This window comes from Erithacus rubecula, assembly GCF_903797595.1.
Source record: "Erithacus rubecula genome assembly, chromosome: 8".
Classification (NCBI taxonomy): domain Eukaryota; kingdom Metazoa; phylum Chordata; class Aves; order Passeriformes; family Muscicapidae; genus Erithacus; species Erithacus rubecula.
In genome coordinates, this window is record NC_136659.1 from 35,344,261 (window position 1) to 35,371,118 (window position 26,858).

Consider the following 26,858-nt stretch of genomic DNA (forward strand, 5'->3'; position numbering starts at 1 on the left):
GGCACTGCTCTGAAAAATCAACTTTTGTGCTTTGTTGTGTCTGGATATGGTAGAGAAAACATGAAATGTGGATTTTTTTGGGTGAATTGTCTCCTTAAAACACACAACTGCTTTTCCTTCCTGGCATGGGGCATTTTTGGGTGAAAGTAGAGATAGTTTTAATGTAGAGAAAAATATAGGGATTTATCCTGTATTTGGATACTTTAAAAAAAAAAAAAAATCCAAATTTGATTTTATTTGTGTAGTAGCAAAGTTAGGAGTGTGCAAAATAGAATTTAGCAGTTGTAGAACACAATACATTTGTCTTGGTGTGAAAAAAAAAAGATTATTTTCTATCACATGTTGGTTTTGGCCTGCAAAAGGAGGCAGTGGCCATGAACCAAATCTGTGATTTTTGATATTTTTTTGGTCCATGCAAGTGAAATACAAAGGCAAGATGCTAATTTTGGTGCTCCCTGTGTGCATGGAAATCCCCAAATACCCTCAGCAGAGGATATTTAATTTATATATTTTATTCTGTCTGAATAAAATTAGGGACAACTTCCTCTTGGAGTGGCAGAAAAGCAGAATTATCACAGAAAAAAAAAAAGTTATAAAAAGTTGATATAACAAGTTGCTGTTTCATTTTCCTTTCCTAAGCTGGGTTTTCTCCATCTTTAGGCTGAGCTTTGCAAGGCCTGACTCTTCCTGCTCTCTTTGGCAGGTCAGCAAAACTGGAGCAGAGGGGGCAGTTCTGGATGAAGCTAAAAATATCAATAAATCTTTGTCTGCCCTGGGCAATGTGATCTCAGCCTTGGCAGAGGGAACTGTAAGTAATCCTGTCTGGGGGGGTTTATTTATCTGTTTCTTTGCCATTCACAGGGAATAAAAAAAGAGTAAAAGGAGCTAAAATTTCAGCTGTGAAGGGAGAAATATTGAGTGAGCAGCCACAAACTTTGGTTGTTGTGGTTCCTCCTCACTGATGATTGGCAGATCAGATTTGGGGGGGATTTTGTGGTTTTTGTTTTTAATTTTAATTTAATTTGATTTTTTTTTTTATGCCCTCCTTTCTGTTCTCTGTCTCTGCTTTGGTAAATATTATATTGTTTTTTTGCCATCATACTGATAGAAGTTTATTCTGACTAACATTTTCTCCTGCTGTTTTCTTTTACAAAAATATCCAAATACACCTTTTGCATTTTGCTTTTGGTGCACCCAGAGAAGTTTTGACAGTTGTATTTTACTGGGCTGAAATGGCAAGGAGAAAATTGGAAAAAAAAAAAAACCCTGAATTTGGAGATAAAGAAAATTCAGATAAATATTGATGGGAAAAGGTGGAGGTGGGTTTATGGTAACAGAGAAAATGCAGAAAACAGATGAGAAAGTGATTTCTTTATTCTTGGTATTTTCTTTTTGTTGCTTTCTGAAATTCCAGCATGACATGGTTAAAATTCAAATAAAAATTCAAATAAACTTCAGATAAGTGGAAGTGAAACTGGAGCTGTATTTTACCTGTGAGCAGGGAGGGACTTTTACCTGCACAAGCAATAAAAATAAAATAAAAATAAAAATCACCCAGCAATTTAATTTCATGATGAGATTTGGATGAAAACTTTTGCTAAAAGTGATCTCCCCTCCCAGAGTTACTGGGATTTGAGGGGGGAAAAAAAAAAAAATTGAAAAGCATTTTAAAACTTTGCCCTGGGATTTCAGACACGACCGAGCTCAGCTCAGATCTTGACACCAGCAGAACAAACTGTGGCTCCTGTTCCTCCTGATAATTCTAAAAGAATTGATTTCTTGTTTTCTGCTTGTGTGTGGGGCAGAAAAGCCACGTTCCCTACAGAGACAGCAAGATGACCAGGATCCTGCAGGATTCCCTGGGGGGCAACTGCAGGACCACCATTGTCATCTGCTGCTCCCCCTCCGTGTTCAACGAGGCTGAGACCAAATCCACCCTGATGTTTGGCCAGAGGTGAGAACCACTGGGGTCAACCCTTGGAATCCAGTCAAAAAATTCTCTTTGTTCCCTGTGGAAGGAGGAAAATCAGTGTGGATTTTGTGGAGAAGAGTGGGGTTGGGAATTGGATTTTTTAAATTCCTTCCTGGTTGGTTTTTGCTGCAGGAGGTACAAAGGGTTATCTTCATTCCTTGGGATTTTATGGGAAAGATAAAGGCACTGGGCAGTTGGAAAAATTCAGTTTTGCTTTAGTTAACAAAGTGCTGTTGATGCTTTTAAGAGGTGTCTTCTTGAATTCCACCTCAGGGATTATTGTTGTGGTTGTAAAGATTATCTTTTGAAATTTGGGACATTAAAGAGTGTGGACTGTATAATAATGATAATTTTGAGAACTTGCTGTGGTGGCTCATGGACCTGATGTTTGGAGGATCTGGCCAATTCAGGAACAAAAATATGGAAGGATCCAGCAAGAAAATTTCTGTTCCATGTGTGTTTATTGACAAGAGTGATGTGAAATACAGTGGGAGAGTTTGCAGAAATAGGTCAGGCTCATTATGTAATTACTGCTTCTGTGGTAATTGAGGAGAACTGGGATCCTTTGGAAAATTACTCATTTTGTTGGGTTTGTGTAGTAGCAGAAAGGAAAATTACTGGTGAGTTAGGAGTGTTTGAAAGAGAGTTGAGCAGTTTGAGGAGACAATACCTTTGTTTAAAATTGGATTCTTTTCCACCACGTGGAGTTTCTGTACTGCAAAAAGAGGCAGTGGCCATGAACAAAATCAGATTAAAGAGTTGATTTGTAGGTTTGTTGGTTTTGGTTTTTTTTCCCATTGTGAGCTGAACATGATTCTTAGCTAAGGAAGATCCAAATTTCTACTGATGACATCAGTAGAATGTGTTGAGCAAAACCAAACATCCTGAGATGCAGGGATGAAATAAAGGTTCATGGCTGATTGCTGATTCCCCCATTTTTCCTGGGGAAAAGAAAGAAAGAATTATGTCACCATTAAAACAAATGTCAGGAATAAAATCCATCTTCAGGGGAGCTCTTGTACCAATCAAACTGTACAAGTGCTCCTCTGATAGCAATGAATCAGCTTTTTCTTTTTCTACTCCATCTTTTCTTGTGTTTTTATCTCATGTTTAATTTTAGTTGTCAGTCAGGGCTTCATCCATCATCAAGAGAAACTTCCTGGTGTGGTGGATTTTTTTTTTTTTTTTCTTTCCCTGGTACAGTTCAATGAGTAGAAACTTGAGCTGTGCTTTTAAAAAAGTGCAAACCCTGACAGGAATTATTTTAAAAGCAGAGGAGTATTTTAAAAATACTTTTGAGGTAATAAAAATCCTGCTTGCCACAGAGTGCAAATCCCTGGAGCTTTATAAACTACTGGGGGTTTATCTGTTATTTTTTTCCTTGTCCTCTGCTTTATTCAACATATTTGTAGGGACTCAGTGTCTGAGCAGTGAAGGGCAGATCTGAGGCTTCCTTAATTCACAGTGATTGGTCTGGTTTCCCTTTTCAGTGTGGATTTGCTGCAGTAGGTGCTGGGCATTGTTTCCTGCTTGCTTTGCATTTCCTGGCACAATTGTTTGGGTTGGTTGGAGCTGAGCATTTGCACAATAATAAAGTGGTGGTGGTGGTGGTTAGGAGGGTTGAAATTTGGGATATTTCTGTCTAGGGAGACAGAAACTCCTGAGGCTGCCTCCAGAGTTTTCCTTTTTCCTTTTCCTTTTTCCTTTTTCTTTTTCCTTTTTCTTTTTCCTTTTTCTTTTTCCTTTTCCTTTTTCCTTTTCCTTTTTCCTTTTCTTTTTCCCTTTTTTTTTCCCTTTTCCCTTTTCCCTTTCCATTTTTCTTTTTTTTCCTTTTTCCCTTTCTCCTTTTTTTCCCTTTTCTCTTTTTTTTTTCCTTTTCCTTTTTCCTTTTCTTTTTTTCCTTTTCCTTTTTCCTTTTTCCTTTTTCCTTTTTCCTTTTTCTTTCCCTTTTTCCTTTTTTCCTTTTCCTTTCCCTTTTGTACTTCTTTCCTTTTACCCTTTTTTCCTTTTCCCTTTTTCCTTTTCCCTTTTTCCCTTTTCCCTTTTTCCTTTACCTTTTTCCTTTTCCTTTTCCCTTTTCCCTTTTCCCTTTTCACTTTCCTTTCCTTTCCTTTCCTTTCCTTTCCTTTTCCTTTCCCTTTCCTTTACCTTTCCTTTCCGTTTCTTCCTTTCTTCCTTTGCCTTTCCTTTCCTTTCCTTTCCTTTCCTTCCTTTACCTTTCCTCTTCCTTTCCTTTCCTTTCCTTTTCCTTTCCTTTTCCTTTTCCTTTCCTTTCCTTTCCTTTCCTTTCCTAATCCTTTTCCTTCCTTTCCTTTCCTTTTCCTATCTCCCATCATTCATCCTTTTCCCTTTTCCTTTCCTTTCCTTTCCTGTACTTTTTCCCTTTCTCTTCCTTCTCTTTCCTTTCTTCCCCTTTCTCTTTCCCTTCTCTTTCCTTTCTTCCCCTTTCTCTTTCCCTTCTCTTTCCTTTCTTCCCCTTTCTCTTTCCCTTCTCTTTCCTTTCCCCTCCTTTTTAATTTCTCTGTTCATTTCCCTCTGTACCACGGGAAAATTCCCAATCCTCACAGTTGGACTGGGATATAAAAATCCCAAATCCTGGATTTTTTTTTTCTGCAGGGCCAAGACCATCAAGAACACAGTGTCTGTGAACCTGGAGCTGACAGCAGAGGAGTGGAAGAAGAAATATGAGAAGGAGAAGGACAAAAACAAGAGTTTAAAGAATGTTATCCAGCACCTGGAGCTGGAGCTGAACAGGTGGAGGAATGGTAGGTGCCAAAAAATTGGGAGCTGGATGTGTCCATGTTGAAATCTTGCCCTGAATCACAATTCTGAATAATTTGGTCTGATCACTAAATCTAAACTCACATTATAATTCACACTTCATAATAATAATGAAAGGTGAAGAAGCAAAAACCAGGAAATTTGTAGGAGAAACCAGTGAAAATGCCAAAATCAATGATTTCAGCATAGAGAGCACAGGAGGCATCACTAATTTTAACATTGTTAATGATAGAAGTTTTTTAAAAAAGGAAAAAATGCCATTATATGTATTTTCTAAAATAACTCTGCTCCTCAGGAATAAGAATCATTGTGCTTTAAGGTAATTGGACCTTGGGTTTGGGGATTTTATAATTGAATTTCACATTAGAATAATTAGTCCATTAGTACAATGACAGGGAGTGGCATCTGGTTAGAAGAATCACCATTTGTCTGCTGCTCTGGCTTCTAAATGAAATTTTTGCTGAGAAGAGCCAATTTTCTGATTAGAAATGTGGGGAATTGCTGTAACATCAGCTGTAGGATGGTACAGCAGGCAGAATAAGGATACACACAAATGAAAGAATTTTTTAATTGAAAAACAAATTTTTAAAATTGAATTTAATCTGGAACGCTGGCAAATAATTTTAGCAAACCAGCCTTAGTTTGAATTGTTTATTTCACATTTTAAAAACCAAGCCCCAACCTCCAAACCAACAACAAAACCAATCCAAAGCCTTTCTTTTACATATATATATAGATTTTTTTTTTTTTTTTTTTTTTTTTAAGAAAAGCCTGGATGGATCCTTTTGTTTGAATTTCCTCACCCCTCCCTCGTGCTGCTGTTCTCTCAGGGTTACCCAGCAATGCATTCAGAAAATTATTGATTTCTTGTCTGACCTTGTGCCATCCCATCCTCTGGAATGGAAGCTTTTTACAAAAGGAACTGTCACAGCAATCACATCTTGGATAATATTCCACAGGCCCAGCTTATTCCAGGAATTAAAGATTTATTTTACAAAAGGAAAGAGCAGCAGGACATGGGGGAGCTCAGGATTTCAGCTTCCAGATTCCCCAATTTTTCTGTTTTGAATGAGGAATTAAACATTCCTTTTGGGAAGCTCCTGGTGGATTCTCCACAGCCTGAGGAATTTTTTTATTTTTTATTTTTTTTGTGTACAAGGCCCTGCATTTTAACCAAACCCACCTTTCCTTCTCTGCTCCAACAGCAAAAAATCAATTCACATTTTTCTCATTAATAATACAAAATGCCCTCAAGCCTTCAAAAATAGGGCAGAAAATATTTGGAGTGGAGCACCTTGATAGAGGTGATGCTGCTTGATTTCAAATCTACTTTTTTGTGCTTTAGGATGGAAAAAATAAATCTGCTTAGTGGGTTGTGCTTTTTCTTGCCTTTTTTATTTTGTTTTGGATCCTCACTCAGCATTTCTGGGCTTTGATATATTGGTCCTGTTGATTTATTCTGCTGCCAGTGAGATAAATTGGCAGGAGGAATGGCTGGCAAAGCTTTCAGGAGTTAAAATATTGGAGTTTTTCCTGGAAAAGGAAAAAATCCTGTAACCATCCCACCCCCTGTGCAGCATCCCAGAGCTTTCCCCAGCCTTGGTGAGGGTGGGTTTAATTTCCCCCATGGATTTTTCACCCATCCCTCCTCTCTGAGCCTCTAATTGTAACCCCAATATTTACAATTTTAATTGGGGATTTCCCTCTTTTTTTACACCTCTATTCCATGACTATCAAGGTAGTGAAAGGAGAGCCTGGAATTCCCTGATTTTAATAGTGCTGGTTTTTATAGGATTATTAAGGTGGGAAAAGAACCTCCAAGAGCCCATGGAGTTTGCATTTCCATGGGATCATCACCCTAAAAGGTGATCCCACATTTTTTCCTGGTCATTTTTCTCCTTGGAAGTGGCACAAAACCTTTCCTTGCTCCCCTGAATCCATCAGTGACTGGGAATGAGAATCCTGAGCTATCCCTGGGTTTGGGAATTTGGGATTTGGGATTTCTAGGAGCTGTGTCCCTGCAGGAGAAGCTGTAACTGGGAATGAGCATCCTGAGATATCCCTGGATTTGGGATTTGGGATTTCCATGAGCTGAGTCCCTGCAGGAGAAGCTGTAACTGGGAATGGCCATCCTGAGCTCTCCATGGGTTTGGGGTTTGGGGTTTGGGATTTCCATGAGCTGTGTCCTTGCAGGAGCAGCTGTGACTGAACATCCTGAGCTATCCCTGGGTTTGGGATTTGGGATTTCCATGAGCTGAATCCCTGCAGGAGAAGCTGTAACTGGGAATGGCCATCCTGAGCTCTCCATGGGTTTGGGGTTTGGGGTTTGGGATTTCCATGAGCTGTGTCCCTGCAGGAGCAGCTGTGACTGAACATCCTGAGCTCTCCATGGGTTTGGGATTTGGGATTTCCAGGAGCTGTGTCCCTGCAGGAGAAACAATGACTGGGAATGACCATCCTGAGCTATCCCTGGGTTTGGGATTTGGGGTTTGGGATTTCCATGAGCTGTGTCCCTGCATGAGAAGCAGTGACCGACCATCCTGAGCTCTCCATGGGTTTGGGATTTGGGGTTTGGGATTTCCATGAGCTGTGTCCCTATAGGAGAAGCTGTAACTGGGAATGGTCATCCTGAGCTCTCCATGGGTTTGAGATTTGGGATTTCCAGGAGCTGTGTCCCTGCAGGAGAAACAATGACTGGGAATGACCATCCTGAGCTATCCATGGGTTTGGGATTTGGGGTTTGGGATTTCCATGAGCTGTGTCCCTGCAGGAGCAGCTGTGACTGAACATCCTGAGCTCTCCATGGGTTTGGGATTTGGGATTTCCATGAGCTGTGTCCCTATAGGAGAAGCTGTAACTGGGAATGGCCATCCTGAACTCTCCATGGGTTTGGGATTTGGGATTTCCAGGAGCTGTGTCCTTGCAGGAGAAGCTGTGACTGGGAATGACCATCCTGAGCTATCCCTGGGTTTGGGATTTGGGATTTGGGATTTCCAGGAGCTGTGTCCCTGCAGGAGAAGCAATGACTGGGAATGACCATCCTGAGCTCTCCATGGGTTTGGGATTTGGGATTTCCATGAGCTGTGTCCCTGCAGGAGAAGCTGTGCCTGAGGAGGAGCAGATCAGTGCCAAGGACCAGAAGAACCTGGAGCCTTGTGATAACACCCCCATTATTGATAACATCACCCCTGTGGTTTCCAGCATCTCCACAGAGGAGAAGCAGAAATATGAGGAGGAGATTGCCAGTCTCTACAGGCAGCTGGATGACAAGGTGGGAGTCTTTGATTCCAGGTGGAAATGGAAAATTATTGACAATTATTGCATTTTTTTCCCTCTGTTTCTTGAGCATTGCGAACTGGAAAATTCCAAATACTGCAGTTATTACATATATATATATATATATATATATATATATATATATATATATATATATATATATATATATATATATATATATATCTATATATATGTGTGTGTGTGTGTGATTTTGGGAGCACTCTCCAGAAAATCAGAGCCAAGTTTTCCCCCAATTTGAAATTCAGGCTTTCCCTTTTCTTCAGTGATTTGTGCAAAACTCTTACAACATCTTGGAGTCACCAGGGGGAAAAAAAAGAGGAAAGGGTGTCTGTCCCTAATAATTCCTGCTATTACAATTTTAAGGAAAATACATCCCCACCCCCTTTTTGTTTGTGCAAAGTGCAGGTGGCTCATTTATTTATTTTATTTCTTTCTTTCTTTGCACAGCTTGAGGGACACCAGTGGCACTTAAAGCTCTCAGCAATTCCCTCCCCCAGCCATTAAGAGCTTTGGCTTGTGGGAAGATGAAAAGTGGGGAGAGAAAAAAAAAAATAAAAATCTCAGAAAAAGCCATTCACCACAAAAAGGCTGCCTAGAAAAAAAAGCAGCTCTCATCAGGAATCAATACTCAATTTTAAAATCCAGCTGTAATTAGCAGGAAAAAACCCCAGTGTGTCCTTGCCTGTTAATATTGAGGTTTGGCTGCTTGTGGACACAAAGGGATTGTGTTGAAATCTGGATTTTGGTTGGGTGGGTGGCACTGAAAAGAGCAGTTTTCTGTAAGAAATGACAGCTTTGCTCTGGTTGCATCCCCAGCAGCAATCCTCAGCTTTTACATCTTGATCATGAAATGGAAAATAAATTCAGTCATTCTTTCACTTTCCTCATCAAAAGGAGCAAATTATCCTGGAAGGAACTGGCAGTGGGTTTGAATTTTTCCCTAGAAAACATGGGAAGCATAATTTGGCACAGGACTGTAGGAAAGGAGATATTTGATCCCAAACACAGGAATCCCAAACCCAAAATATCCCCATTTATATCAGTGTTTACAGCTTTTTCTTCACAGCTCTGTGTATTTTTATTTATTTTATTTATGGTCTATTTATATATATTTATTTTTCTCTCCCCTCATAGCACTCAAACATGCACAAAATTTGCTGTATTCTTTATTTCCTAGAAAGGGGAGATAAAAAGTGATTAAATGAGAGCTGTGAAAAGAAATTAAAAAATCTCCACCCCTGTTTCATTGCAGGATGATGAAATCAACCAGCAGAGCCAGTTGGCTGAAAAATTAAAGCAGCAAATGTTGGATCAAGAGGAGGTAAGAAATTAAAATAAATAAACCAACCTAAAAAAAAAAAAAACCTTTACATTTTGCTCCTGAGCCCCTTGTTTAATGATTCTGCCCCAGCTGTTCATATTAAGTGGTTGAAATTCAAGTGGAAAAGGTTTAAAATTGAAATTTCATCATATTTTCATTAAGCCTTGATAAAACTTGAAAGAACAATCCCTCCTGCTGGGAAGTGATGCTGGAGGTCCAAGGTAGGAGTGGGGCCAGGATTTTCCACTCCAAAAAAAATCCAAATGGGATTTTTTTTATATCTCTGTGCCCACTCAGGTATCCAGGCACGATGGAGTTAAGAGATTTCCTGATATTAAATTGCTAATTAGCATTATTTTGGCAATTAGAGGCAGCAATCTGTCAGATGGGGGAAAAAAAAGCTGATAATTGGTGCTGCCACAGATTTGCTGTAAAATCTTGGATTGCTCACTTCAAACATTTGATTGCATCTTTTCTGGCCCTAAAATGAAATTTTTTGGGGGTTTAGGATGGAGAATGTGATATTAAATTCAGTTCCTTCCATGAGGAGTTCTGAAGAGGCAGCAACACAAACATTGCTGTGATATTTCTTAGAAATTTATTTTATTTTGCATTCAGGCCCTCAGCATGGGTTTTTGAGGTGTTATTAGAGAAAAAAAACTATTTATGAACAGTCTGATATTCATCACTCAGGGGAGTGATGCTCCCTCTGGGGACTTGTCCTGGCTGGGGGAATCTCCAGTTTTGTTTTATTTTATTTTATTTTATTTTATTTTATTTTATTTTATTTTATTTTATTTTATTTTATTTTACTTTAATTTCTCTAAAATGAAACACTTCTCTTGGCACAGCTTGATCTGATTGCCTGCACTGCACCAACATAATAATAATAATAATAATAATAATAGTAATAATAATAATAATGATTCCTCACCCTCCCTGTTCCAGTATCACCTCTGGAAGGTGAATCAGATTTTTATTGTCCATTTTCCCCCATTTTTGGCATATTCCTTGTCCTGTTAAATACCAAACTCTGCAGCTGCTGCTGTTCAGAGCCTTTTGTGCCTCATCTCAGCTTTTGCCTTTGAGGGCCAAGGTGATATTTTATTATTCAAGCCTGAGATGTGATGAGCTCACTGATCCACCAGCAGCTGCCTCACTCTGCTCCCCCCTAATTATTATTATTTCTGCTTGATTAAGCCAGCAGGTTAATTATAAACCTGCTGCAGATGAGGCTGATTTTAGGGGGGTTTGGTACCTTTCACCTCTGGCTGTTGTTTAAAATGGATTTTTTGGGGGGTTCTGAATATTCCATGCCCAATTGGAAGAGCTCCCCTTTGTTTTCAGCTCATTTTAAATTTTTTTTTTTTGGTGGTTTTTGAAAACCTTGCTGCCTTTTTGCCCACAGAATCTCCTTGTTTATGCTGCAGGTGATGCACACCTAAAAGCCACACTGATGTTCACACAGGAAATTTCCTAAGTGAATGTAAATAATAATCCCATCTGTGTTTAGCAGGGAGATTATTTGAAGCTATTTTGTTATTTAAATATTTACATGCCATCTGGCAATCCCATGGCTTTTTTTTTTTCCCATAATGTGAGGGCTCTTTTGAGGCTGCAGCTTTACCAGGGAGAGAAATTTCCTTTCCTCTGAATCCTCTCTGGGCACGTGCCAGAGCTGCCTGCCTGCTTTCCTATTTTCCACGAGCCAAAAATAAAATTAAAATTAAATTAAAAAGCCATTTCTTCTGGGGCATTCTGTTTTTTGGGTGGTCTGCTTGAGAGGGGTGGGGTTTTTTTGCTTTTTTTTTTTTTGCTGGGGATCTCAGCTGCTCGATGGGCAGATCAGGAGAAATCCACCCAAAACATTTCAGCAGGGAAGGTTTTATTTCACTGTTTAAATTATATTATCATTTATATATAATAAATATTCTGTTATACCAATCCATATTTCTTGGAAATTAGTGCATTCTGTGAATGAATATCCAAACTTTGCTGTTAGGATGAGCATGAGACCCTGTCACATCCCCTGCACTGCTTTTATCTGTTCTGATTCCCTATTTGATGTTTTTTATGGATGTCAAGCCCTGATTTTGTTATTCCTCTTGAAAGTGCAGTATTAGCAGTAAATGTTAGGTGTCACTTTTATTTATTTTCACATCTCCCTGCACTGCAGGGCTGCTGGTGGTGCTGAGGACACCACAGCTGAATTTCCAAGCCTTTAACATCTCACTGAACATTGCTTCAAGGGTGAGGGACAGAACAAAACCACCAACCTCTCACAATCAGCAATGTGCAAAAAATAAATTTAATAAGTTTTCCAGCATGGAAACACTCTTTAGGGAGTGTGTGTGAAGTCAGTATTTTCTTCTGAGATTAATATTTTCCCCCAGCAAACAGGAGCAGCTAATCTGTCCTCAGCATCATCCTTCAGATGACAACTGAGAATAATCATCTTAGGTTTGCTTATCAAAATATTTCTGCAAAGCCACGAGGTCTTTGAGGCTGCCTCAGAGAACTCTTTTCCCTCAGCTCAGTTCAAAGCCCTGAGCCTCTGGTGAAACATTTCACTTGGTGGGATTTTTCTGCTCTGAGCTGCAGCGCTGGATTGAGGGCAGAAAATGTCTTTTTGTGGAGCTCTGATACTGTTTAAAAGCAGTTTCTCTGCCTCAGTCTTGGGTCATAGGAGGATTTGGTGGGGATTTTTCTTGTTGTTGAAGTTCAGAGCGTTTTTTATTTAATTTTTTTTTTTTCTGTGTGTTCTTTCAAATGCATTTTTGCTGGAACTGCTGCTGTTTTCAGGATTTCTCCCCTCCTGTATACACGATTTGTTCTCACCCTTTCCCCCCCACTCTTTGCCAGTTTTTCCTCCTTTTCAGTGCTGTCTTTTGAAGGAGTTTTTAAGGTCACTTAATGCTGCTGTGGTGTTTCTTTTCCCAGCTCTTGGCCTCCACGAGGAGGGATTATGAGAAGATCCAGGAGGAGCTGACCAGGCTGCAGATTGAGAATGAAGCAGCCAAGGATGAAGTGAAGGAGGTGCTGCAAGCCCTGGAAGAGCTGGCTGTCAATTATGACCAAAAATCCCAAGAAGTGGAGGACAAAACCAGGACTAATGAGCAACTGGCAGATGAGCTGGCACAGAAAAGTGTAAGAACAACTCGTTCATCCTCCTTGCTCCTTAATATTCCCAAAGTGCTTCCCAAAAACCTGCTGGTGTCACCCTCTCTTTATGAAACAACAAAATTAAGGTGATTCAGAAGCTGCTCTGAAACTGGTGGCAGATTGTAGCTCCTGCAGCAAGGAGCTGGATGTGACAAGTGGCCATCCTGTGTTTTGGATATTTAAAACCTGTATTTTGCCAAGAAAGCTGTGAAAATCTGCCTCGTGCCAATGGCAGAGTTTTGTGGATTTCTGGACTTCTGGGCTGGGGTTTTACAGGCAGCCAGGGGATCTCAGGGAAGGGAGCAGGAAAAGGATTAATCAGCTTTTTCAGCTGATGTGTCCTGATCTCAAGGAAAAAAATGGGATCTGAGGAAAATCAAGATTGGTTTAGTAGCTTAAAGCATCCTTTTCCCTTAATTCATTACATCAACTTAAGGAGCTGTTGCTAACAGATCTGTTTCATTAAAGACTTTGTTATCTCCCCTAGTAAAACAGATTACCACCAAATCCACTGGAAAAAATTGAATTTTCTCTCCCTCTCTACCTATTTCTCTGTGATTAACCTCCTTTGATGTATTATGCAAATCAGATTCTTAGCGGATTTGCTACATTTAATAGACCTAAAGCAGCCTTTGGTGGCAATGAGTTGTGAAAGTGGATTATGCCAAGGTGGGACTGGATGTGTCACTCCATTGTGCCAGCAGGAGAATCCCCCGTGAAAACTGCCCAGCCTGCAGAGGGGAGGGTAATTCTCATTTTTAACCCTTTCCAGAGTGCCCTGACAGCGACCCAGAGGGAGCTGGGCCAATTGCAGGAGCTCAGCAACCACCAGAAGAAGAGAGCCACAGAAATCCTGAACCTGCTGCTGAAGGATCTGGGGGAGATCGGGGGGATCATCGGCACCAACGACGTGAAAACCGTGCGTGGGCTTTGTGCTGTGCCCTGCAGGGACACCTCCTCCCTCTCCCTGTGCCCCTCCTGCAGGGAAAACACTCAGCAAATCGGGGAATCCCAGAGGGATTGGGCTTGGAAGGGACTTTTCTGGTCCCAAATCCCCTGTCAGGGGAAGGGACACCTCTCATACTTCTGCTCCAGCCTGGCCCTGGGCACTTCCAGAGTGCTCTGGGAATTCCAGCACAGCCAGGAATTCCCAATATCTCATCCATTCCTTGTATCCTGTCTCTCCATCCCTTGTCCCCAGCCCCTCTCCAGCTCTCCTGGAGCCCCTTTAAATCCTGGAATGTGCTGGAAGCTCTGCCTGGATCCTTCCCTTCTCCAGGGGAACATTGAGAGTCTCAGTGTCTGGGCTCACAGTTCCCACAGTTATTCTCAGTTTTTGGGGCCACAGCCCATCTGCCACATGATTAATTGAGGGTTCTGAATTCCCCCCAAAACAATACACACGTATCCCTACTCCTTCCATAGCTGGCATGACTCAGAATTCCCAGAATATGAAAATATTGGCTTCTGATGTGGCCAATTTTTGATCTGAAGTTCGGTGCAAATTTTGGTCAGCCCTGCTTTGAGGTTTGCCTTTGTGTGGCTCTTGGGTTTGGGGGTACAGTACAGGAGGTGGATGCTCACTTTGTGACATTTGTAGAAGAACAAAATGCTGATTTCAGAGAAAATCTTGGTATGGTCATTGCTAAATGGTAGGGATGGAAACTTTCCATGGCCAGGAAAATCCCCTTGGTGGAGGTTAATGCCATTTTTGTCTATTTAAAACCAGATGAGAAATAGCAGTGGTTAGAACTGGCAAAGTTCATTTTTGAGATGTATGAAAATTCCTTGCAATACATTTTTGCTGCTTTTAGTTCACTTTTTGTTGATGTCCTGCCAAGGCTCTCTCAGGTCAGCAGGAGCTCCAGCCTGTCCTGCTGCAGAGGACACAATCCCTGCTGTGCCTGTGCCATTCAGCCTTTGGAGATGTCACAGCAGCCTCTGGTGGCCATAGGAGCAGGGAATGGGAGAGGAAATCTTTGCAAATGGAGGCAGAGGCAGCTTGGTGGGGGTTTTTATAGGATCTGAGATGTCAGCACTTCAGGGGACAGCTGTCAGTGGAAATAAGGCCAGATTGAGGAATGTTTAGGAGAATAATTTCAAATTTGTTGGCAATTAGCATCTTCTCCAAGTGTGTCTAATCTCAGAGCAGGCTGAAAATTTTGGAAGAAGTCTCATTTTTCAGGATTTTTGGGAGAAGAAGCAGCACATGTTCCCATTTGCAGTGCTGGGAAAAAAGGGGAAGCAGATGAAGTTGAGCTGTGTGAGAACCTGCACAGCTCCTCAGTGGAATATCCTGAGCTGGAAGGGACCCATGAAGGGATCATGGATCCAGCTCCTGGCCCTGCACAGATACCCCAAAATCCCACCCTGGAAGCAGAATCCAAATGCTCCTGGAGCTTTGGCAGCTTCAGGAATGTCACCATTCCCTGGGGAGCCCCAGTACCCTCTGGAGGAAGAATCTTTCCCTGATATCCAACCTAATACCTGGATATAATATCCCTATATGACATCCCTTCACACAAATGTGAAATACACAAGATAAATAAAATATACAAGATAAAATGACAAACCAAACCAAAAGCTCTGAAGGATAACAAACACTCTTTGCTTTGTGAAAGGATCCCAATTCTGAAATTATTTTTTGCCCTACAAATACGAGTTTTAAATTTTCAGAAATAATTCATCCTCTTCTCCAAACTCTCTTTCTGAAATGATCCCTGGCCTGTAAAACCATCCCAAATCCCAGCCCAAACCTCCAGCCTGGTTCCCAGAGTGGGAGAAGCTCTGGTGCTGTGGCTGTGAGCAGCTGGCACTCCCTGTGTGCTCAGTTGGCAGATGTGAACGGGGTGATCGAGGAGGAGTTCACCATGGCCAGGCTCTACATCAGCAAGATGAAATCAGAGGTGAAGTCTCTGGTGAACAGGAGCAAGCAGCTGGAGAGTGCCCAGATGGACTCCAACAGGAAGATGAACGCCAGCGAGAGGGAGCTTGCAGCCTGCCAGCTCCTCATCTCCCAGGTGGGTCCTCCCTGGTGCCTTTCTGTCCTGGTTTGGGGGACAGGTGTCTGCTGAGAAAGGCAGGAGCCTTTCTTTGAAATGGAGAATGTAAACCCCCCTCTCTCCAAATTATTATAATGTTGAAATTAAGGTGCTCTCAGGCAAAGATATGGGAATAGGAATAACAGTTCTTTACTAGGAAATTAAAATAGAAATGCAGCATTACACAGAACAATCCCAACCCTGCCAGAGTCAGAATCCAAGCTGGCACAGTCAGTCAGTCAGGGTGGTGGCACAGTCCCATTCCATGGTGCTGCATCCTCCTGCAGGGGCAGATGTGGCTCAGCTGGAGCAGTGCTCCTGGAGAAGGTGCAGTTTCCTCTGAAGCTCCAGGGATGATGTGGAAGGGTCTGGTTTTCCTCTGGGATCCAGTGGGAAAGGTGCTCTGGTGTTCCAAATCTCAGTTTTTCTCTGGGTAGGAAAGGCTTGGCTCCTGCCCTGGCTGGAGCATCTCCCAGTGGGATGATGGAATTTTATCAGCCATTCACTGGCCATGAACAGGAGATATCTCCTGGAGGGAGGATGGGCTGTGGGAAGATAAAGATGATTGCCCAGCTGGTTTAAAGATGCCCATTAGCAGATAATGTGTGCCAGGAGATCAGGGGCACTGCCATACCCAGTTTTAAACAATGGTCCATTAACAGGAGATATCTCCCACAGGGATAAGAATCGCTGCCCCACCCAGTTTTAAACAATGGCCCATTAACAGGAGATATCTCCTGGAGGGAGGATGGGCTGTGGGAAGATAAAGATGATTGCCCAGCTGGTTTAAAGATGGCCCATTAGCAGGAGGTATCTCCCACAGAGATTAGGGTCACTGCACCTCCTGGTTTCAACAGATGGTGATAGGATACAACATTTTGGTGACATCCTGTATTGCAGCCTAAGACTCCTCCCCAGAATGTGTGTGCCACCAGTGATGGCAGTGTTGTCTCTTGGGTATTTTCTTCCCCCTCAGTGTTTTTCAGCATATCCTGAGGTTGTGTGCTGAGCTCCAGCAGGGTCACGTCCTGCTGTAGGTTTCTAAAAATGTGTTTGGTGAAATTCCTCTCTGGAGGTGTTTCCTCATCAGGAATTTGTTGACTTGTTTGATTTCCCAACCTGGTTCATTCTGTGATTCTGTAATTTGTATCTTGGATCACTTTAAAAGATCACTGACTACATTTTTCATGAGCCAAACCTTTGGGGAGCTCCCTGGATCTGCTCTGTGGGTGTGCTGCTGAGAAATACAAAATACCATGGAAAACTTTCTGGGATAGAAATCCAGGGAGCAGGAGGAGTTCTGAGTGGGTGATGGCTGTGGAGAGCTCTGACACCCTCACCTGCATGGGAATGGACATGGGAAGGGAAAGACATCATCCCATTTCCTGTATTTCATTCCCTAGTAGTTATCCTAAGGAAATCTGGAGCAGGGAGAGCCCCTTTCCCTTCAGCAAAGTGTCTTTGTTAAGTTCTACTCAATCTTTTTAATTAAGATGCACTAATCCAGACAGCATCTTAATTCTTATCCTCAAATTAGAATATTTTAATTCCATTTTGGGGTGTTTTCACTGCAAACTTTGCTGGTTTCTATCCACCCATAAGCCCTTCTAGTTCAGCTTGTTGGCAGAACCAAACAGGATGGATGGGGAGTGTCCATCTAAGCTTCTACAGGCTGAAAATCCCAAAATCACCTCAAGGTTGGTTTAACACCAAGCCAGGAGCTTCCAGGGATGTTTTGGGATGATTTGGCCTGAATTCCAAATTGGCCTACTGAGTGTGGCCTCTAAAATCACAGCTTTGATCTCTCAGCTCCTTCCCAAACAATTTGTTGTGAGTTCTCCCAGTCATCACCTCCAGATGTGGAAATTCAGTTTTCCCCCAAATTCCTCGGGCATGGAATGCTCCTCCCATCTCACTGCTGCTCCTTGTCTTTACAGCATGAAGCAAAGATCAAATCCCTGACAGACTACATGCAGAACATGGAGCAGAAGAGGAGGCAGCTGGAGGAGTCCCAGGACTCCCTCAACGAGGAACTGGCCAAGTTACGCGCTCAAGGTACAACTTTGGCTCATCATTTCCGGCTTAGAAAATTCAATGTTGTGTTTTGGTGGTGTAAAAAAATTACAGAAAATTATAGAAACCCCCCACAATCTTGCTAAATGTTCTGTGAAATTCTGGCATAAGGGTTTAGCTAAATTTCAGTTGTCCCTGTGCAAAATTCCTGCCCCGTTCCAAGCAAAGCTGCTTCCCTTAGTTGTGCACAAGTTGTGTCTTTCCCAGCTGACTTCATTTTTAAGGTTTTCTCGGTTTTCCCCTTCCAATTTAATGTGGAACATGTGTAGGTATCAAAATAAGTTCTTGTAATTTTGCTAAGATCTTGGGTTATATAAATTTACTGCCTTAAAATCATTCTGGATTTCTGCACAACAAATTTTTTTTTAGGGAGCAGCAGGTGGGAACAAAACTTTCTAATTTTTTAAAGCATTTTTTTATCATCTCCTGCATTGTTAGAACAAAATCTTTATTCCAATTCATTTAAAATCTAGCATTTTAAATTTAAAATTTAAAACCATCTCCACCTTTAAACAGAGAAAATGCACGAAGTCAGCTTCAAGGACAAGGAGAAAGAGCACCTGACACGACTCCAGGATGCAGAGGAGATGAAGGTAGCTTGGCAAAACGGAAATTTTGAGGCAATTTCTTGGTGAGATTGTTCATTGGGGTGGAATTTTGTCTTCCTGTTCACATGGCCAAAAAATTACATTGATTTATCTCTGTGTTACACTAATTTTTTGCTGCTGGAGCTCTGCTGAAGGTCAATTTGCTCAGTAGTGAATGATGCTGCTGAGGTTAATATCATTTAATATAATTTAAGTTCTTATAAATTGGATTTTGAAAGAAGCTACTTCCCCAAAGTTTGGCTGAAATTCTGATTATCTCCTGGAAATAATAATAGAATATATCATCCCATTTTCTGGTATTTTTCCTTTGGAATGCCAAGAAATGTTTGCAATAATGAGTTGTTCTGATGGGGTTGCAAATTGCAGACAAGGAAAAATAAGAGTTTTACAAGGATGGTGATAGAGATTTGCCAGCTGCAGAACTTTTCCCTCCATTATAAAAATTTTAAGTGATTAAAGCAGTTGTAAAGCTGTTAAGTGATTAAAGCAGTTGTGATTACAGCCCCAAGGAAAAAACCAAATCTTTTGTTTGTAGTCTAAAGAGATAAATTGAGTTTTTCCTGCTGCTCAAGGCATGTTTACTCCTAGAATTTCAATTTAAATAACAATTTCAGTAACAGGGCTGTGGATAAACAATTCTCAGAGCTTTGGATTTTATTTCTGCCACAGATAGAGCTGTACAAGTAGAAAAATTTCTCAGAGATTTGGGTTTTATTTCTGCCACAGGTAGAGCTGTACAAGTATAAACAATTCTCAGAGATTTATTTGTCACAGGTAGAGCTGTACAAGTATAAAAAATGTCAGAGGTTTTGGTTTTATTCTGCAGCAGGTAGAGCTGTAAAAGTATAAACAATTCTCAGAGGTTTGGATTTTATTTCTGCCACAGGTAGAACTGTACAAGTATAAAAATTTCTCAGAAATTTGGGTTTTACTCTACAACAGGTAGAACTGTAAAAGTATAAACAATTCTCAGAGATTTGAGTTTTATTTCTCACAGAGCTGTACAAGTATAAAAATTTCTCAGAGATTTGGGTTTTATTTCTGCCACAGATAGAGCTGTACAAGTATAAAAATTTCTCAGAGATTTGGGTTTTATTTCTGCCACAGATTGAGCTGTACAAGTATAAAAATTTCTCAGAGATTTGGGGTTTATTTCTGCCACAGGTAGAGCTGTACAAGTATAAAAATTTCTCAGAGATTTGGGTTTTATTTCTGCCACAGCTGTACAAGTATGAACAATTCTCAGAGGTTTGGATTTTATTTCTGCCACAGGTAGAGCTGTACAAGTATTTCCTGGGTGAATAAGAGAAATAAGAGAGGATTGGTGTAAAATCAGTGCCATTTGTGGCCAAGCCATTGGTTTTCACGTGGTAAAGAAAATGATTGAAAATTGTTGTAGGTCTGTGGCTAAAAACTGAATTAAACACTTGGATGAGCAGGCATAGCTTTGTGATCAGAGGAGGAAATTCCAGGCAGATTCCTGGGTGGGATTGGTAATTTCTCCCCAAATCTGGGGCTGGGTGAGAGGGAGCTGAGTGTCCCTGGATTGTCCTGGGTCTGTCCCTTTGCAGAAAGCTCTGGAGCAGCAGATGGAGAGCCACAGGGAAGCCCACCAGAAACAGCTGTCCAGGCTGAGGGATGAAATCGAAGAGAAGCAGAAAATCATCGATGAAATCAGGGAGTAAGTTCAGCTCTCCACCCCTTCCTCTGTCCTGGGATGCTTTGGGGTTGGTTTTGTTAGATTTGATTGAGGTTTCCTTGCAAGTTCTGTCCCTGCACGCAGCAGCCAAGCCTGTAATTAGTTTGCAGGGTGGATTACAGTGCCTAATTCTTTATTGGGGAGCTTTAACAAGGCCATAAAATTATAGAGTTAAAAAAAAAAAAAAAAAAAAAGGTAATGTTGCATCTGCAGGTCAGCAGGTGAGAGGAGTTTGGAGGAGAGCAGGTTTTAAAGGATCATGGAATCATTTGGGCTGGAAAATGCCCTTGAAGACATGGAATTCAGCCAGCACTGAACTCTCATCTCCAGGAAAGTTTTGAGATTATCCCACAGCAGCCAGTCCTGCCCCAGACCTTCTGAGAGTCCAACAGCTCCTATTTTCACACTTTTTTTTTTTTTTTCCTCACACACCAATGTGACTCTGTTATATTTTGTTCCTGTATTCTTCTTTTTCTAAAATCCAGGCATTCTTTTATCATATTTATTGTTAATTGTAGGGAAATGAGGAAGCAAGGCAGAACGATGCTGACAACAATTTGTGTCCTCCTTTAAGGAAAACAAAACAAAACACTAAATTAAACTCTCCAGTATTTTAAAATAAACTCTTTCAGGTTCTTTTTGCTTCATTTCTTCCAGAATTTTTCAGCAGAGAGTTACAGCTTCACTTTTTCTCTGCCCAATCCTCTCCCTCCCTCCTGGAGTTCAGTCTGAACTGTGCTGACTTTTCCTTTCATTTTTCCAGCATGAACCAGAAGCTGCAGCTGGAGCAGGAGAAGTTGAGTGCTGACTATGATAAATTAAAAATTGAGGACCAGGAAAGAGAAATGAAGCTGGAAAAGCTCATGTAAGTGCACTTTGTGTCCCTCTTCATGTGTCCATGGAAAATGTGCTAGGGAGAGGGATTTGGGTTGGAATATTCACACTGAATGTATCATTGCAGTAACAAAGCCAGCAGGAACCACTAATAAATAATTACCAATTAGTCTCTATTTTTATATCACAGGTTTTTCAATAGTGGCTTTGATAATTGAAAAAAAAAAAAATTTAGAGATCTGATTTTATAAAACTCCCAGCAAGTGTTAAATCTCTCATTCCTTAATGCACAGCAAAACAAGCATGAAAGAAATTGGGAATTTTTGGTGGGGTTTTGTTGATTTTTTGGGGGGTTTTAAATCAGATGTCTGAGTAAAAAATGAGAGAGAAAAATCCCATGTGTGGACACAAATATGGAGGTGGTGACTCCGCCCTTCCACGTGATAAAATTGGATATTTGGGGCAGTCAAAAGCTTAATTAGAGATGTATAATTTGCTGCCACCTGCTGCTCCAGGTGGATGCAGGTTGATTCTCCTCTGTTTATTAGCATTATTGATTTGTGTTCCATGTTGTGATCTTTCCAGACTCCTTAATGATAAAAGGGAACAAGCAAGAGAAGACCTTAAAGGACTGGAGGAAACAGTGGTAGGTCTTAATTACATTTTAAAAATTCAGCTTTTCCCCCTTTATCTGTATATCCTGGTGATATATATTTTAATTTTTGAGTAAACAACTTTGAACTACCTAAATTAAAATTTTAAATGGTTGTTCTGACCAGTTTTGGAGGAATTGTTCTCTTCAGTGTGGTTTTGGGGCTGGATGGGGTTTATTTTATGGCATTCACTTTGGGCCAATGTGATTCCTAGAGACAGAATCCTGAATTCTTTTCTCCTGTTACCAACTCAAATCCAAGGAGAACTTTAACACCAGAGCATCTGCTATATCCTAGTAATCTGTGCTTTTAAAAAAATTCATGTTTTGTTATTTTTATTCCAGGCAAGGGAGCTTCAGACTCTTCACAATCTGCGCAAACTGTTTGTCCAGGATCTTACCACCCGTGTTAAAAAAGTAAAACTCTGCTCTTTTCAACCCAAATCTTCTTTTTTTGCAATATTCTTGTGATTAGCTGGAAGCCTTTAGTGCATGCAGTTACAAAATGGGATAATGTCTTTTTTAGTAGCAGTGAGAATCAAGATTAAAGCTGTTGTGATTTTTATCAGTTTTTATTTGGTCCTAATTTGATGAAGAAAATGTTGGTGGTTGAGGGAAATGAACTTATCCAGTTCAGCTACAAATTTCTCAGAGATGATGAGCTTCAGAAATTTAATGCTACTTAATTTTCCTATTCAGGATTCCCCCATAATTGTTCAGTAAAAATAACTTGAGGGTTTTTTTTTTTTTTTTATGGAAGGGAAAATGTAATTCCTAAATATCAAGCAAAGAATTAAAACAATTTCTCTTCAATTTGAGGCTCTGTATGAATTTTCTGCCTTTGGGGAGCTCAGATTTTCCAAAGAGCTGAGCTTCCCCTTGCCTTTGTGCCTGCTTTTGCTGAGTGCTGCAATTTTGTGTGCAGAGTGTTGAGCTGGACAGTGATGATGGAGGTGGAAGCGCTGCGCAGAAGCAGAAAATTTCCTTTCTTGAGAACAACCTGGAACAACTTACAAAGGTTCACAAACAGGTAAAATAATCCCTTTCCATCCTTTTTCTTCTTTTTTTCTCCTTCCCTTCCTCCATCAAAAAATGCATTTTTCTAATATTTACAAGGGTGATTTTAGAGGGTAACCTGAGGAAAAGGTGCCCACCGAACTCTTTGCCATTAGGAGTTAGAGCTGCTCTTTCCACTCTCTGTACTTTTAGGAATGTAATAAATAAGGATTATTTTTAATTTTTTCTGTGAAAATGGATCTGTTTGGACACTAGGAAATAGATAAATATAGCTCTTTTCTGGATGGATTGTGCATCCTCAATTTGACTGCTGGCCTGAAGCTGCTCAGAAAGGTGATGGAGAGGATTCAACCAGCAGAATTTTCAATAAAAACAATGAATTGGGGTTTTTTTGTGCAGCTTCTCCTCTCTGGGCTGCTGATGTTGGTAATTTCTGGGCCAGGGCCTCCCCACCCTCCCAGGGAAGAATTTCTCCCAAAAATCTCCTCTCCCACTGCTCAGGCACACAGCACAACCCACAAAAGCTGTTTGGATTTGTTTTTTGAGCAGTGATGTAACACTGTGCACTGCACTCTCCTGAGGCTGTATTAGTGACCCACACTCCCAGATTTGCTTTAATAATTCCTGTGAAAGTGCCAAAAGAGCAGGAATTGCTGGACTGTGACTGTCCACTAAGGTTTGGGGTTTTGAGATTCCCAGGGAACAGATGGTTTAAAGACCTACTTTCTAAATGTGGAAACTGGGACATGTTCAGAGTGGTTTTTCTTTCACCATGTTGCCTCTTTTTTTTTTTTTTTTTTTTTTTTTTTTGCACTCATTTCATGCATCTGCTGTGTTTAAAAAGGGGATTTTTATAGCTCTCATTAGCGGGTATTTACTCAAAATCAACTTGGAATCCACATCTTGTAGGAAACTTAGAGAGAAAAGTGACATTGGACTTGATACCACCCTTTGGATTTTCTATCATAACAATTTCACACAACAAGGGTTCAGCACTTGCACAAAAAGCACATTGTGACAACGTTTTTTTTTAGCTTGTTTGTGTTTTACTCCAGCACTAAGCCTGGCCCAGCAGGTGTAAAATGCTCTGATTGTTAAACAACCTGTGAATGTCAGGACATGCTGTTGCTTTGCTGTATTATTAATGTGGTTGTTAATCCACTTTTTGCTCCAGGAAAGAGTCACTCACTCCTTTAGAGCAGATTTCTGTTGGCTTCCAGCAGTGGTGTAATCTGTTCAGTAGAAATTGTGCTGGATTTTCTGTCCCTTTTGTATCAGTTTTGTGTTTATTAAAAATCAATCCTCTCTTGCTGCATGGGAAGCCAGATGTGATTTGTATAATTGATGGAAGTCACTTAGGTTCATATTAAACTGAGGAAGTGCACGAATTTAAAGTTGCATATAATCATTATATCTGTAGTTAAAGGCCTAAAAGTGATTTCTTAGTGAGGTTCCCAGTTTTCCCACATGGCTGAGTAGAGAACACAAAGGTGAACACATCAGAACCACTGGAAGTGATGAATTTGGGGTGATCCCTGGTGTTGTTTGTAAGACATATTCAAGCATTATTATTTTAAAATAATGAGGTCATCAAAGATTTGTAAAACCCTGGAGATTTCTGTGTTCTGAGGAAATGTGGAGTTTCTGCTGCAGTTTTTGAAGTCTAAAGAAGCAAATCTGGCTGTCAGGTGCTGTACAGGTTGGTCCTGGGGTCCTCATCTCTCAGGATCAGCTCTATGGAATCTTGCTGAATGGAATAAATTCTGGGGTTTTTGTTGGTTTTTTTGGGGTTTTTTTTTTATGTTTCTGGACAATTTAAATGAATATCACTCCTCAGCCAGAGAAGTGAATTTTGTGAGTAAAACTGAGCTCTCAGGCACAGGGTGGGATTGTTGGGGTGCCCTGTGTGGGGTAAGGAGCTGGACTTGATCCTTGTGTGTCCATTCTAACTCAGGACATTCTAAATTTCTCTTTAAACAAAGAATTTCACATTAATATCAGGAAGAGATCTGTTTAATTTTAGTCCATGATGTATGGACAGCATGGTGGCGTTTTCTCCCTTCTTGTGAGGTAACTTTTCCACCATTTCGCTGAGGAGATTTTTGCCACTTTTGTTTAGAATTTTGTGTCTATTCCAGCTCAGAACATTCTAAATTTCTCTTTAACCTATGATTTTTACATTAATTTCTATTTAATTTTAATACATGAAGTGTGGAGAGAAACTTTATGTGGCGTTTCCTCCCTCCTTATGAGGTGACTTTTCCCGCCATTTCTCTGAGGAGATTTTTGCCACTTTCTTTTCACCTTGTGTGTCCATTGTGGCTCAGAACATTCTAAATGTCTCTTTAAATTAAGATTTTTACATTAACTTCTGTTTAATTTTAGTACATGAAGTGTGGAGAGAAACTTCATGTGGTGTTTCCTCCCTCCTTGTGAGGCGACTTTTGCCGCCATTCCTCTGAGGAGATTTTTCCCGCCATTTCTCTGAGGCGGCTTTTCCCTCTATTCCTCTGAGGATACTTTTCCCACCATTTCTCTGAGGGGACTTTTCCCTCCATTCCTCTGAGGATACTTTTCCCACCATTTCTCTGAGGGGATTTTTCCTTCCATTTCTCTGAGGCGACTTTTCCCTCCATTCCTCTGAGGCGACTTTTCCCTCCATTCCTCTGAGGATACTTTTCCCACTATTTCTCTGAGGGGATTTTTCCCTCCATTCCTCTGAGGCGACTTTTCCCTCCATTCCTCTGAGGATACTTTTCCCACCATTTCTCTGAGGGGATTTTTCCTTCCATTTCTCTGAGGCGACTTTTCCCTCCATTCCTCTGAGGATACCTTCCCCACCATTCCTCTGAGGATACTTTTCCCTCCATTCCTCTGAGGATACTTTCCCCTCCATTCCTCTGAGGATACTTTCCCCACCATTTCCCTGAGGGGATTTTTCCCACCATTTCTCCGAGCAGATTTCCCCCCCCTCTCTTTCTTTTAACCTCCCTTCATTTTCACCCCTCTCTCCCCGCAGCTGGTACGTGATAATGCAGATCTTCGTTGCGAGCTTCCTAAGCTGGAGAAACGCCTTCGAGCTACGGCAGAGAGAGTTAAGGCCCTGGAGAGTGCACTGAAGGAGGCCAAGGAGAACGCCATGCGCGACCGCAAGCGCTACCAGCAGGAGGTGGATCGCATTAAGGAGGCCGTGAGAGCCAAAAACATGGCCAGGAGAGCACACTCTGCCCAAATTGGTGAGGACATGGAGCTAAAGGGGCTGCCCACGTGCTTCAGGCTCGGGTTGGTCACTGGGGGTTGAGTGGAGGGAGTAAAACACTTCCAGGAAATCTTCAAAGGTCGCGGTTTTTTGTGGGTTTTTTTTAATGGAATCTGCCCCACCTCGAGTTGAATGAGGCTGTGCTGCTCCACTGGGTAAATAAAGGGCATAATGGGTCTTGTGTGCCCTTCTAGTGACCTGAAAACTTGTCTCCTTAAATTAGTCGCTCACTTTCTTCCTCCTCCTTCCCCCACATGCTCTCTCTCTGCTTTTATTCCTCCCTTGCCTTTCTGGACCTTGTCCCTTCCTCTTTTTTCCCCCTGATTACTCCTGTATGTGATTTAATTCCAAAAAAATCTTCCTTTGTAATTCAGATATTGATATATTTCCGAGGCACAATGTAATGCGTGCATGGCACAGAGGAATGGGGGCGATTCTTGAAATTATTTCTTGGGATTGCTCAAAGAGAATTGCTAAAGGTTTAAATGGAGATGACAACTAAATCCCGAGGGAAAATCACACAGCACGAAGTGTCACCTCCTGAATGCTTCCTCTTGTAGGGAGCCATCCAAGTTTTGTCTTGAATCTTCTGGAATGGTGTAAATTAGACATTAAAAGTGTCTCACTGCCCAACAAGTGACTTCCCTCTGTTGTTAGACAGTCCATAATCCATAATTCCATGGGAATGTAGAAGAGATCTGCCAGCAGGGAAAAGAATCTGCCACCAGGAAAAAGAATCTGCCATCAGGAAAATGGGTGTATCTGTTGTTGGCCAAAGCAGGGAGTTCTGCACAGGATTACAAAGCACAGCTCTGAACTGGGAAACAATGGGGCTTCCCTTGGAGGAGAAGGGGAGGTGGAAAGCTAAAATGTGACAGTTAAAATGTTTTGTTTGGTGCCTCCTCCCTCCCTGCAGCCAAGCCCATCCGCCCTGGTCACTACCCGGCGTCTTCTCCGACGGCCGTCCACGCCATCCGAGGGGGAGGGATGTCCAACTCCAGCTACTACCACAGCACCAAATAAACGAGAGGTAAGGCCAGAGCAGCGTGCTCACCTCTTCTCCCACTCATCACTCAGTTCCCTCGCATTTCATCTTGCTTTTTGACATTATTTTTTTCTAATTTTAGCAGTTGTTTGCTGAT

General features: G+C 41.2%; 1 protein-coding gene across 1 annotated transcript in view; it reads left to right on the top strand.

Annotated features, from left to right (window-relative positions):
* The window catches only part of KIF5C (kinesin family member 5C), a 59,497-nt gene that overhangs the window by 26,293 nt on the left and 6,346 nt on the right, over positions 1-26,858 (top strand). Inside the window, exons 9-25 of the mRNA XM_079310861.1 lie at positions 704-808; positions 1,806-1,954; positions 4,589-4,737; positions 7,849-8,024; positions 9,303-9,371; positions 12,312-12,518; positions 13,306-13,452; positions 15,365-15,553; positions 17,512-17,629; positions 18,164-18,240; positions 19,827-19,936; positions 20,718-20,819; positions 21,374-21,434; positions 21,786-21,857; positions 22,366-22,470; positions 25,477-25,693; positions 26,633-26,746. Coding sequence (XP_079166987.1) covers positions 704-808; positions 1,806-1,954; positions 4,589-4,737; positions 7,849-8,024; positions 9,303-9,371; positions 12,312-12,518; positions 13,306-13,452; positions 15,365-15,553; positions 17,512-17,629; positions 18,164-18,240; positions 19,827-19,936; positions 20,718-20,819; positions 21,374-21,434; positions 21,786-21,857; positions 22,366-22,470; positions 25,477-25,693; positions 26,633-26,739 — 2,160 coding nt within the window. The 3' untranslated portion in view covers positions 26,740-26,746. The remainder of the gene's footprint in view (positions 1-703; positions 809-1,805; positions 1,955-4,588; positions 4,738-7,848; positions 8,025-9,302; positions 9,372-12,311; positions 12,519-13,305; positions 13,453-15,364; positions 15,554-17,511; positions 17,630-18,163; positions 18,241-19,826; positions 19,937-20,717; positions 20,820-21,373; positions 21,435-21,785; positions 21,858-22,365; positions 22,471-25,476; positions 25,694-26,632; positions 26,747-26,858) is intronic.